The sequence below is a fragment of the Hipposideros armiger genome, unplaced genomic scaffold (genome assembly GCF_001890085.2).
Source record: "Hipposideros armiger isolate ML-2016 unplaced genomic scaffold, ASM189008v1 scaffold_69, whole genome shotgun sequence".
Taxonomy (NCBI): domain Eukaryota; kingdom Metazoa; phylum Chordata; class Mammalia; order Chiroptera; family Hipposideridae; genus Hipposideros; species Hipposideros armiger.
The window spans coordinates 2,500,611-2,514,393 of NW_017731419.1; the positions used below are offsets into that span (position 1 = coordinate 2,500,611).

The following is a 13,783-nucleotide window of genomic DNA, read 5'->3' on the forward strand; positions in this document are numbered from 1 at the left end:
ATCAAGTAATGAGACCCGCCAGAGCAAAACCCTCTCCTCACCAGGAAGTCCGCAGAGAAGGGCAAAGCTTCCACCTGCTCTGCTGTAGACTAGCCACCAACACCAAGTTTGGGTGTCTACACACACACACACACACACACACACACACACGCACGCACGCGCGCACGTGGGAATAGGTCCCCTTGGGTATCTCTGCTGTTGTCCTCAGCTATGGCGTCTGCACAATTTGGGACACTCGTTTAAGGCAAGGGAAGATCATAATGGAGCCTTAGGGACCAGCTGTGCAAGTTGTGCACTGTTTGTATGTTATTAGCCACGTTAGAGCTCATATTTCTTGAAGACACTACCTACCAGATATATGCTCTCATTTAATTCTCAAGTTCCGTTTTCTTCATTTTACAGGTGACAAAACCCAGGCTGGGAGAGACACAACCTTGCCCAAGCCACCCAACAGAGCAGAGCTGGGATTTAAACCTCTTTCTGCCTAACTCCAGAGCTCCGAGCACTCAGGACTCTGGGCAATGAGCAGGCACAGAAAGCCTGGTCACCCTGACCCTCATCCTCAGGCCAGGCAGCAAGCAAGGCGTGCCAACCCCGCGAAAGCACTGCTCGCCGCTCCTGGCGGGCTGGGCTCAAGAGCACCGGGAGGGGACGCCAAGAGTGCTGGACTTAGGTTCAAGGCTGGTTCCAGCACTAACCAGCTGGGCGGCCTCGGGCGTCAGTTTCTCCATCCTGCCTACGCAGGGAGATGATTGTGAGCGCTCTGGGGCTCTGCCAGCCCCGGCCTCGGGGGTGGGGCTGGGAGTGGTCACGTGGAGGGGCGCTGGGTCCCTGGAGCCCGGCCCCGCCCCGCTCCCGCACTCCGGGTCCTCCGCAGGGTAGCTGTCTGGAGGCGAGAGCTCTGAGCCAGCGGAGGGCGCGGATCGTGTTGGGGACGCGACGCGGTGCAGGGGCTGCTGAGGTCCGCGCGGCAGCCGCAGGATTCCAGGACCCCTGCTCGCTGCTCTGCCCGCTCCCGGCCAGCTGTGCAAGAGGCTGGACCAGCAGCAGCAACAGCAGCGAGGACTCGAGCAGCAGTGACACCATGGATCTGTCCTTCATGGCCGCGCAGGTAACGGGGAGCCTTCCGGGCGCGCCCCGGACCGCCAAGTTTGGGCAGGTTCGGGGCCAAGGTCTCTGCCTTCCAGCCGAGGCTGGGCGCGTCGGGCGGGAACTGGGGGGTGGTCCAGCCCCCGCGGTGACGCCGGCCGGGGATGCACACCCCAGTCCTTTGTCCCGAGCCCAGGCATACCCACCTGGTGCGCGCGTCGGAGGTGGCGAGCTCAGCTCTCCCGAGGTGGTGCGGGCTGTGCGCTCTGAGCTTATTGGGTTGACTTTTTCCCAGGCTGCCAGGGGCCTGGGCAGTGCGAGTCGCCCCTTCCCTGCCCATCCCCCACCGGCTGCCTCCCTCGGGAGCCCTCCAGGCCCGACAGCCCAGATGCGTGCAAACTCACTCTTCCCCATTCAGTATCTTCCCGAGGTCCCAGGTGATCTTTCACTAGCCGCCCCCGCCTTGCTTGTCTTCCCGTTAAGGGGAGACCATAGCCCGGAGCAAAGCAGTAGACCCGCTTTGTGACCAGGCAAACGCAGAGCGCAGCGACCCTTTGATCCTGTTCTGCTTTGTGCTGAGTCTGTAGCCATCAGTGCCAGCGCGACCATAACTCTTCCCTCGACACAAAACAGGTTCCCAGCGGCAGGGAAAACAGATGACCTCTCATCGCTTGAGGTTTGCTCCACGAGAATCCTCTTGAATTCCGAGGCCGAGTGATCCATGTTTCCGTGCTTTAACTCTCGTGAATCAGAACAAAGGCTCACACCCGCTTTCCCGCGTCGTCTGTGGCCTTTGGGAGGACCCAGTGCTGACCGAAGCCTGGGACCAGGCGAAGGCTGCATTTGGTCTGAGAGACTAGGTCCCAGTGCACCAAATTCAGACCTTGCACCATCGATGGGGTCGGTAATGTTGGGAGCCCAGGGGCAGGAAAGCCACTGAGCCTCCCTTCCCCACTGGGTGTGTGGCAGGCCCCCCACTTGCTGTTCTTTAATTTTCCAGGGAATGGAGTTTGAGGGGACACTTTCCTTTCCCCCCAGACTTCACTGTGGTGGAAGCCTGTTTAAAAGGTAATAGCAAAACCCAGGCTGTGTGGACAGGGAGTCCCCAGGTGCAGGCAGGAAAGGGTGCAGAAACCCCAAGTTGGCTTCCGGGAACCCAGATCCAGCTCTTGGCAGCCTCTTAACACGTTTTCTATAACGCTAATTGCTCCCATGAGCAATGCTGGCCTTTTTTGGCCTAATTTTTCAGTCTCCTGTTCTTAACCTGTGTTTATAAATATGGTGATGTGGGCATCACTTTAAATAGTGGTGACTTTAGCTACACAGTAACTAAGAAGGCTTCGCCACATTTATTTCTAGAGGGGAGAGGAACTCACACAGTGTCTGTCTGCCTTCCCCTCTGGATCCCACTGAACAGCTGGAGTTCTGTGTTTAAAAAATTGATCTGTGCTCACCCCGAGGCTGGCTAGAGCATCACGAGTTGCTATGGTAACTTGACTAAATAAACACAGGGCTTTTAGCACCTATAGGAACAGAAATATGAAGTGCCATCCAATGGGGAGAGATGCGGAGGTTTATTGAGCAGCTGCTATGTGCCGGACGCTGGGTACTTGCGCACTTTATTACAGTAAATCCTTACGAGTCTGTGACCTAGGTGCTGTTATCCTCATTTCACAGATCAGGATATCAAACTTCAATGAGATTAAATAATTTGCCCAGGACACACCATTAGTAAGGAGGGGAGCTGGGTTTCCGATTTCCACCTTGTTGCTTCACCCTGAAGATACAGTGTAAGGGACAGGGCAGACACATTTAAAGATGACTCATCTCTTCCTGTTCCCCTGGGAAGTGGTCTTTCCATGGTGTGTTGTACTCTAATGGTTGCTTCCTGGGGTTGCCCTGTCTCTCTTATCCCTGCAGGGGCGGGAACTTTTACTCCTTTATCTGTAGCATTAGCAGTGCTTTGGCTAAAGTAAGTGCTCAGCACATGCTCTGAGTGTGCAGTGACCACCAGGGGTGAGGGACCGAGTCACTGTCCCCACACATCGGCAGTGGGCAGTTTGATAGAGAAATGGTAGTGCCTCTGTCCTCTTGTGTTGAGGACCTGCCTTGTGCCAAGCTCCGTGCCAGGCCCTGGGATGGCGATGCTAGGGCAGAGTTGATGGGATGTAGATTTTCTTTGAGTGCTCAGGGTGTAGGAGACATGATGAGCCAGGCCATTCTCATCAAGGGTGACCAAGATGGCTGGCACATAGTAGGCCCTCCACAAGTATCTGTTAGATGATTATGTAAGGGTGAGAAGATGTATGTGCGCGAAAAGACATTCACAGGAAAAGACAGTGACTTTAGGTGTCACATGCTCTCCCCCGAACACCTGTCATCATCAGGGCTTTGAGGATGGAGGTTCTGATGGATGAGAACAGGCAGATTTCCCCTGGTGGGCCTGGGAATAAGGGCATTCTAGGCAGAGGCAGGAAGGTGAGAGGCCCAGTGCTAGAGGGAAAGGGGGGTACAGGAGAGCAGGGAGACAGAGGCCAGGGCCAGGTCCCAAGGTGTTGCCTGGCAGGGATGAGAAGTTCGCTTTAATCAGTCGGCAGAAAGAGCCACTGCAGGTCATTGAAGAGGAAATGGTTTATAATGGAAGCAGCCGCTGGGGAAAACCCCGGCCCCTGTAAAGGACAGGAGCCGCAGGGGTGGGTGGAGTCAGGAGTGCACACCTGCTCGGTTAAATGAGTAAAAGAAACCAGATCCTTGTGGCCCCAAAACCCATCCCTCTTCCCCTTCAGAATGTTGTGGAGTATGATTGCCATCCATGGCTTTAAAAGACTCAGAGGATATAAGAAAGATTTCCCCCTCAAAAACTAAGCATTACAGAGACACCTTTCTCGGATGTACAAGGCAGACATCAGTCACCTGGCAAATCGTATTAGGCAGATAGGCCCTGGTACGGGCACACGGGCTGTGTGTTAGCGCTGAGAAGAGGTTGAGGACCATTCAGCTCATGGACCCCACCTCATGCTGAGCCCTGGAGGCGCTCAGCCACCCTTTCCTCTGCCCTGGAAACACCCCAGCCCCCTCTGCACAGTCCCTGGGTCCCTGGAGACTCTGGGGGATTGGGCAGGGAACAGAAGTAACTCTTTCTGTAGCCAGAAGGACAAGGCTACCCAGATGCCCAGGGGGCAGGAGAATCACAGACTATGAGGACTGAGTCCCAAACTCCCGTGTCACTGGTGGGGTCGCCCATCTTCACAGACGGCCCCATCCATTCCTTCCCTCCCTCCTGGACAAGCATGCTGGACCCCACATCAGGAGGCAACTCTGGTTCCCCCTCCCCTTAAATCTAAGCTGGACTCAATGACTGACTTTCTTGACCAAGAGAAGGCAGTGTGATTGACATCCTGGGACTTCTGAGAATCATTTGTAAGAAGCCTGTAGCTTCCCCTGCGACTCTTGCAACACTTGCTCTGAAAGAAGTCCATCATCATGCAAGAGACACAGAGACCCTGAGACCTCTGTACTGCAGGAAAGGGATGAACACTTAAGGAGCCCACTGTGTGCTGGGCCAGTGCATGAGATGCACCAGAGGGACAAGGAGCGCCCCCATTTTCCTAGGTTGTCACCCCCTATTGAATGAGCAATCCCATGGCGTAAGAGCTCAGTCTTTTTAAAAAAAAAATTTTTTTTTGCCTTGCACTGTCCTTCCAGTGATTAGTCTAAACCCAGTAGTTCCCAAATGTTGCTGCCATTAGAATCACCTGGGAGCTTTGGAGAGTCCTGCTGTCCAGGTCCCACCCCAGAGACTCCCATCAGAGTCGGGGACTTGGGGCATCAGTATTTTCTTTTTATCTCCCAGTTGAATCTAGTGTGTGATCAAGGTTGAGACCCTGACCTTCACTCCACACTGTAGGGCTGTCCCCTACCCCTTCTCTGGATGGGACAGATCCTTGGCTGTCTGGTCCCTTAGGTCACAAAAGCCATGTGGTCCCTGGAAGTCACCCCAGTATCAATTCAGCAACTTAGAATAGTGAGGCCCAGAAGAATACAACCTGGGAACTTGCTTCGAAATTGAGGTTCTCCCCTCCTCCAGCCCACACCTGCCACAGGTGGGAAACCTGTAGTCGGGGTGGGCGCCTGTATTATTCCCATTGTACAGACAGGGAGGAAGTACGTTTCACGGTGGCTTAGCTGACAGGTACAGGAGCCAGGCGTGGAGCCCTTTCTGCTGACACAGGGCCTTCCACCACCTCACAGGGCGACCAAGTGTTGTGGGGGGTGGGGTGGGGCGACCAGGGAACCATCGATCCTCTGAGGTACACAGTGTTGTGTGTAGGTACATTTTAAAACAAGTCCTAAAGGAAGTCTGCATTCATTTGCTAGGGCTGCTGTAACAAATTACTGCAAACTGGGTGGCTTAAAACAATAGACGTTTAATCTGTCCAGGTTCTGCAGGCGAGAAATCTAAAATCCAGGGTTGGCATGGCCGTGGTCTCCCTGAAGGCTCCCCGGAGAATCTGTTCCCTGCCTCTCTTAGCTCCATGGTGTCGCCTGCAATCCTTGGCGGTCCGGGTTTGTAGATACATCACTTTAGTCTCTGCCTCTGTCGTCACTTGGCACTCTCCCTGTATCTGGGTGTCTTATCCTTTTCTTATCAGGGCGCCAGTTGTACTGGATCAGGGCCCATCCTAAAGACCTCATCTAAACTTGGTTACCTCTGTAGGGATCCCATTTTCAAGGAAGGTCGCATTCACAGCACTGGGGGTAGAAGGAGATTGATATATCTTTTTGGGAGACACAATGCAATCCAGAGCAGGGTCTGAAGACCCATAAAGAATGAGGATCTTAGTTAGTGGCCACTGGTCTTAGGCAGTAGACATATCACATCCCTAAGCCTCAGTTTCATCACCTGAGACATGGGGGCAAAATTGCCTTCTTCACTGAACTGTTTCATCTTGTCATTCAGCATGTTTCTTGTGTGCCAGGCCCTCCCTGCTTGGAACCTTGGGGAGGAGGGGGGAGGGGTCACAGGCCCTGCCGTATGATATGTGACAGGGTAGAGGTAAATCCAGGTGCCCTGAGAGCCCCAAGGTGACACCCAACCCAGCTCCTGAGGTCCAGGGAGGCCCCTAGAGGTTTGAATTGAGCTGAGTTTGAAGGATGCTTAGCTGGTATGTAGACAGAAGGAACGAAGACATTCCAGGCAGAGGGGACGCCTGCACAAAGGCTTGAAATGGAATGCAGCTGGACATAGTGTCCCCGGTTGAGGATGGGGGTGCAAGTAGCCATGTGGGGCAGGTGGGATGGAGTGGGAGACGAAGCTGGGGAGACTGGGGCCAAGCTGGCGACCTCAGGGATTGGAGCAGAGCAGGGTGGGGGCTGTGGTGACTTGGAGGGCAGGGGCCTGGCTGGCGGGGGCCTGTGCAATACCCCTGGGCTCCAGCTCTGTCCTCACTGTGCCACGCAGACACTCAGACCCTGCGCTGCGGGTCCTGGGTTTTCAAGAAAACTGAAAATTCTGATTTTTACACACATTCTGGATTTTTTAATCTTGGCAATGAATTAAAAATTTTTAACAAACGAATCAGCCATGATGTAAGCTGTTTCGGTGACTTATAGCTTATTATTGCAGGTACTTACTAGCTGAAAGCAATCATGTTCATTTTGCTCACAGGCCTGCGACGGTTTGTTTCTGCTCAAGTGGCATCCGCTGGGGCAGCTGGGGCTGGGTCTAGACCAGGGATGTCAAACTGGCGGCCCTCGAGGTAATTTTTTGTGGCCTGCGATGCTCTGAAATAAAATGAAAATAGAAAAAATTGTTATGAAGAAAATAACGCTTAGGGGAGATGGAGGCAATACACACAATTCCCTCGTTAACCCTTTAACTACTGAAGACGAGTATACAAAAAATTACCTCGAGGGCTGCATGTGGCCCGCGGGCCGCCAGTTTGACACCCCTGGTCTAGACAGCCACCATGGCTTCCTCACGCACGTCTGGCACCACCGTGCCACCTGACCAGTCTCTCCACCTGGCATTTCCTCCTGGAGTGCATCTCCAGGCAGCTGGGGCTTCCTGCCAGTATGGTGGGCTCAGGGTCTTTGCACTTCTCGTGTGGCACTGCCTTTCCTCCAAAAAACATTTCGCAGGTGGAGGCTACAAAGCTTCTTAAGTCACCCAGCCTTGGAAGAAAGCCCCACAGTGGCACTAACTCTGCAATCTTTTGTCAAGAAAGTCCTAAGGCCAGTCCAGACTTAAGAGGAGGGGGAACCAGAGTCCACCTCTTGATGTGTGTGTGTGTCCAAGAGGGAGGGAGGGAGCGGACGGGGCCGTCCGTGGAGACTGGCTACTCTGTGACCAAACACAGCAGGTGTGTGGGCTGGATTCATCCTGGGGCTGCCAGAGTACCTTCTCCAACTGGTCAGGTGTGTATAGAGCTGGACAAAACCTTGTCGTCAACGGCCAAGCCCGGGAGAGAAGTAAATTATTACTAAGGAGGTAGGCCATGACTTCGTTAGGCTGAACCCTATGAAGTTGCTGAGATTTGATCATTTGGGGCCGACGAAAGGACAATTTCATACCGGTTCAGCTTAGTATGGACTATCTGGTCAGATAGTAAGTGCCTTGAATTAGGGCGAGGAGGAGGGCTATGGTACTTGGGGTGGAGTGAGGAAATATGGGGGTGGGAAAGAGGGTGGGGAGACAGTGGGATCGCTGCCTGCTAGAGCGGTCTGAGGAGATTTCCTGGGTTTGAGGACTGAGGCCCACCCCTCCCCCACTCCTCTCCTCAGCCTGGCTTCTAGAACCTTGGCCCAGCTGGTGGGAGGACCAGGGTACACCTGGAACATTGTGCTGTCACTGGGAGGGTCTTTCTGGAAGACAACCTGTGTGGTGTCATCGTAGCTGAGAGGCAGACACTTCCCTCGCCAGCCTTCCTTCCTCATTCCCCTGGGATCTTGGGAGGCTCACAGCTAATTTGCATTTTAATCATTTTTCATGGAGAGAAAAAACCCCACAAAAGACATCTGCGTAGTGTGGAAGGAAGCGATTCTGTTATCTTCTAAATGGTCATAGCAACACGCAGGGTCGGTAGGATCTATCCAAAGTTTCTGCAAGAAACCAGCAGAAGTTTTCCCTCCCCAGAGGAACTGAGCCTGGCCCCGAAAAAATGGGATTCTAGGGAGCCTGGCAACCTGCTACTTAGACAATGTTCTCCCCAGCCAGAGACTGCTTTTTCTTAAGGCAAGAATTGTCATTAAAATACAAATTGCCTATTATCCCAAATGTTTTTAACCAAAGGGCCGGCCGTGTACTGCAGATTCTCATTTAAAAGATTTAAATATTTTATTATTCTAATTAGACCTGCCTTGAGAGAGAACATAGTGCTTCATTGTTGCAGGGGTGTAATGAGCAGTTAAAGTAGAAGTAAAAATCTGGAGTGCTTTTCCTAGACCAAATTTTCAGCTAGTGTTTCAAGAGCCAAGGCATTCCATTTGACTTGCAATAATTGTGTTGCACAGAGCAAAGAAAACTGGGGCATCTGGAGGCTGATTGCAAGTCTCCAATTAAACACTTGAGTGTTTGTAGAGCACCTGCTGTGTGCTCAGCCCTGCTTTGGGGAGTCTGAACCCCAGCTCCTCCCACACTTGAGGTGATGGAAACCCATCTCTGTCCACTTCCTCCCTGTTCTGTCCCCTCCAGATATCCCTGTACCTTCCCATCTCAGCTGCCATCAAATGCTTAGGGGTACCAGGCAGGCCCTGTGTTGAACAATACAGAGAATCTCACTAAATCCTTATAAGATCCCCATGGAATGGACAATTTTAAGATCCATTTTTCAGATGGAGAAGCTGAGGCTTAGAGAGACAAACTCACTTGCCCAGAGCACAGAGCTAAGATTCAAACCCAGATCTCTGTGCCACTTCAGTTTATCTTTTAAATCTAATCTGACAATCTCTGCCTTCTGATTGGAATGTTTGAACCATTTATGTTTAATATGATTTTTTTACATAGTTGAGTTTAAATCTACTATCTTGCTGTTTTGTTTTATTTTGTTTTTGATGGGTCCCATCTGTTCTTTGTTTTCTTTTTCCTCGTTTTCTGCTTTCTTTTTTGGAGTAATTGGGAAATTTTTATTCCTCGTAATGTCTTCTCTTGGCTTATTAGCTATAACTCTTTGTTTTGCTATTTTAATGGTTGCTTTAGGATTTAGAGTTTATATCTTTAACTTCATCACAGCCTATCTACAAATGACACTGTTTCTCTTTACATATAGTGTAAGAACCTTATAATACTATACTTCTATTTCACCCCTCTCAGCTCTTGTGCTATTATTATTACTCGTTTCACTTCTACGTGTTATAAATCTCATACTACATTGCTATGTTTGTTAAAAGTCAACTACCTTTTAAAGAGATTTAAGTAGTAAGAAAAAATCGTATATATTTCCCCATATGGTTATTTCCATTGTTCTTTCTTTTGCGTAGATCCATGTTTCCATGTGGTGTCATTATTTTTTTCTTCCTAACAGACTTTAACAGTTCTAGTAGTACAGAAGTGCTGTATGAATTCTTTCAGTTTTTGTATGTCTGAGAGAAAAAAATCTGTTTGGGGGCTTTTATTTTTGAAAGTTATATTTTACTGGGCATAGAATTCTAGGTTGACCATTTGTTTTTCGATATTTTAAATATATTGCGCCACCGTCTCCAGCTTGCATTGTTTCCAGTGAGAAATCTGCTGCCAACCTTATTTTACTCCTCTGAAAATACTATCTTTTTTTTCCCCCTTTGGCTGCTTTTACAGTTTTCCCTATTGATTTTTATTGAGCACATTGATTATAATTGTGTCTTAGTGTGATTTTCTTCATGTTTCTTGTGCTTACGGATTGGGATCTTCCTGCATCTGTGGGTTTATACTTTTCGTTACCTTTGGAAATTTTTTCGCCATTCTTTATTTCCCTCCCCCCAGTTTTATTGTGATATAGTTCACATATAACATTGTATAAGTTTAAGGTGCACAATATAATGATACATTCACATATGTATATATTGCAAAATGATGACCACAATAAATTTAGTTAACATTCATCTCCTCACAGTTACAATTCTATTTTTCTTGTGAACAGAGCTTTTAAGATCTATTCTCTTAGCAACTTTCAGATATATAATACAGTATTGTTAACTATAGTCCCCATGCTGTCCATTACACCCCCAGGACTTACTCTCTGATAACTGGAAGTTGGTACCTTTTGACTCCCTTCACCCAATTCCTCCACCCCCTGCCTCTGGCAACCAATTTGGTCTCTGTTTCTGAGTTTCTTTTTTTTTAGATTTCACATATAAGTTGAGAACATACAGTATTTGTCTTTCGCTGTCTGACTTATTTCACTGAGCCTAATGCCCTCAGGGTCCATCCATGGTGTCACAAGTGCCAAGATTTCCTTTGTTTTTATGGCTGAATAGTAGTCCCGTGTGTGTGTGTGTGCGTGTGTGTGTGTGTGTGTGTGTGTGTGTGTGTGTGTGTGACATTTTATTTATGTCTATGGACACTAGGTTGTTTCAATGTCCTGGCTGTTGCAAATAATGCTGCAGTGAACATGGGGGTGTGATTATCTGTTCAGGATAGTGATTTTGTTTCCTTCAGATATCTACCCAGAAATGGAATTGCTGGATCATTATGGTAGTTCTATTTTTAATTTTTTAATTTGATTTTTTGAACCTCCATACTGTTTTACATAGTGGCTGCACCAATATACATTCCCACCAACAGTGCACGAGGGTTCCCTCTTCTCCACCACCTCACCAACTCTTGTTTTTTCTTGTCTTTTTTATGGTAATCTTTCTAACAAGTATGAAATGGTATCTCATTGTTTTGATTTGCATTTCCCTGAGATGAGTGATGTTGAGCATGTTTTCATGTACCTGTTGGCCGTTTGAATATCTTCTTCGAAAAAAAAAAAAACATGCCTATTCTTGTCCATGCCCATTTTTTAATTGGATCGTTTGGTTTTTGCCATTGAGTTGTATGAGTTTGCCATTATTTCTTTACATATTTTTTCTGTTCCCCCTCTCTCTCCTCTCCTTTGAGACATCATTTACACATGTATTAAGCTGTCTGAAGTTGTCTCATAGCCCCCTGATGCTTGTCCAGTTTTTTTTTTTTAGTCTTTTTCTCTGTGTTTCATTTTGGATAGTTAATATTGGTATGTCTTCAAGTTCACCAGTATTTTCTTTGGATATCTGATCTCTGTTAATCCCATCCAGTGTATCATCTCAGGCATTGTAGTTTTCATGTCTAGAAGCTTAATTTAGGTTTTCTTTACACCATCAGTTTTCTTCTTCACGTGTTCTGTATTTCTACTAGCTTTTTGCGCATATGAAGTACAGTTATAAGACCTGTTTTAATGTCCTCGCTCATGATTCTAAATCTGGGTCAGTTCTGGGCTGGTTTGGGTTGATTGCTTTATCTCCTCATTGTGGGCCACAGGTTCCTGCTGCTTTGCAAGCCTGATGAGTTTTGATTGGGTGCCAAACATTGTGAACTTTACCTTGTTGGATGTGAGATATTCTCATATTCCCATACATATTCTCAAGCTTTGTTCTGGGATGTCACTTGGAAACAGTTTGATCATTTGGGTCTTGCATTTAAGATTTGTCAGGTGAGACCAGAGTTTCGTCTGAGTAATGATCTCCCATTCCTGAGGCAGGGCTGTTCTGAGTATTCTACCCAATGCCGTGTGCATTATGAGAGTTTCAGAATGGTGGGTGGAGACAGGCACTATATCCGGCCTGTGTGGGGGCCAGGCACTGTTCCCTGTTATCTTTTGGGGTGATGCTTTCCTGCCTCGGGGGTTTCCTCATACACATGCACTCATGTCCTCTGAATGTTTGAGTGGTCCTTTGGCCGATTTCCAGGATTCTCCCTGTACCGCTCTCTCCTCTCCATGCTCTGCCCTGTGGTCTCCAGCTGCCTTGGTTTCCCCCGCCCCATACTCTCAGCCCCATGTCTTCAATCAGGAAGCCCAGCAGCCTCTGCCAGGGTTCCCCTTCCTTGCTCCGCAGCCCAGGCAGTAAACCGAGGCAGCTGTAGGCTTACCTTGTGTGTTTCCTGTCTCTCAGGGGGTCACTGTCCTTCACGGCCCAATGTCTAATATCTTGAAAACCATTTTCATATATTTTGTCCTTGTTTTTGTTGTTTCGGTTGGAATGGAAATCCAGTCCCTGCTACACCATCTTGTCTGGAAGCACAATTTTTTTAAGCCTGTGCTTTTCACAACTATGTTTCCATCCCCCTTTCCTCCCATGGTGGAAAAGGAATGTAACACTTGAGTCTGAGTCTGGCCCATGGCCTCCCCCTCCCAGCTGTGGGGCCTCGGCCCAGCACTCCCCTGTCTCTTCTGAACCCTGTAAAATGTGGATAACGTGTGTACTTACCTCGCAGGTGAGTCGCTGATGCCAGAATGGGAGAGCCAAACTGTGCATGGACCGACCAAGTTCCTTTCCACTCTGCTGTTTCCACTTGAGTTTCTCTGGGGTGTCCTGTGGCAGGATGTTCCGTGAGACGTTGAGAGAGCCAGTTGTGACCCAGGTTTGAGGTCTGTGTACCGTCAGCCAGAAGTCGGGCAGCTCAGGGACCGGGGCTGGGTGCCCTCAGGCCTCCACCCCAGGCGCCTGTGCTCTGGCAAGCCTCGTTCGCCGGAAGGACGACAGCAAGAGGGTGGGGAGCAAGTGGCTCCAGCTCACCGGGGTGGCAGCCAACAGCTGGGACCCTGTGTGTCCCCTCCAGACTCCATGACAGCCCCTCATCCATCTCCTCGGCACAGAGCGCTGGGAGCTGATTAGAAGCTCATTAAAACTTGGCTTCCAGTGGCTTTGAGGGAGGCCAGAAAGAGGTGGCTAACATGCTCTCGGGGCGCCCGGGGTTCCTGCCTGTCTTCGCTGAGCCATGGCAGTGCCGCCTGCGTCTCCTGCCTCTTCTCTGACATCCTGCCAATCCTTCTTTCCTCCCCATGGAGATTCTAATAACCAAATCAATCGGGCAGGTTGGGCCATGTAGGCAGCATGCCTTGGACACACCCCTGTGCTGTGTGTGTGTGTGTGTGTGGCGGGGGGGGAGGGCAAGGAACCAAAAAGAAGCCATCGCCTGCCCTTGTCATCTGTGTCACTCTCACCAACATGGTGCACGCACGCATTTCATACAGAACGTGGCTTTCAGGCAGGCAGACAGGTGAGGAAGGAGCCCGCCATCGGGTGGCGGAGGACACAGATGGGGCAAATGAATCCTCGCACCTGCTGAGGGCCAGGCTCTGAGAGGGCAGTACTGCCTGTCACATGCCCATTTCAGAGAGGAGGCTCAAGGGCTTGAGTGTCTGGCCCAAAGTCACCCAGGTGGGAGGGGTTGAGACCAGGCTGGGTCTGAGCCCAGGGCCCAGGTATCCGTGCTGAGAAGCAGCTGATGGACACTGAGTGTTGAAGTGGGAGAGAGGGAGCTCTGAGCCCCAAACAAGCACGGTCCTGTGTCACAAACCTCCGCAGCCCAGCCCTCAGTTAGACCCGTGTCTTCCTTCCCAGGCACCTGTGTGGACTGAGTGGATTGTGGCTGAAGTGAGTTGTTCCAAAGCACAGACAGGCTGGTGTCAGAGGCAGGGCCGGGGCCCACAGGAGGCTGAAAGAACCAGGGAGGGGCCTGGCGGGGGGTGGGAGG

At 50.1% G+C, this 13,783-nt stretch overlaps 1 protein-coding gene across 1 annotated transcript in view; it reads left to right on the top strand.

The window, feature by feature from the left end:
* Positions 1-607: 607 nt before the first annotated feature.
* CUNH14orf132 (chromosome unknown C14orf132 homolog) overlaps positions 608-13,783 on the top strand; it is a 46,113-nt gene continuing 32,937 nt past the window's right edge. The window contains exon 1 of the mRNA XM_019642516.1: positions 608-1,111. Coding sequence (XP_019498061.1) covers positions 749-1,111 — 363 coding nt within the window. The 5' untranslated portion in view covers positions 608-748. The remainder of the gene's footprint in view (positions 1,112-13,783) is intronic.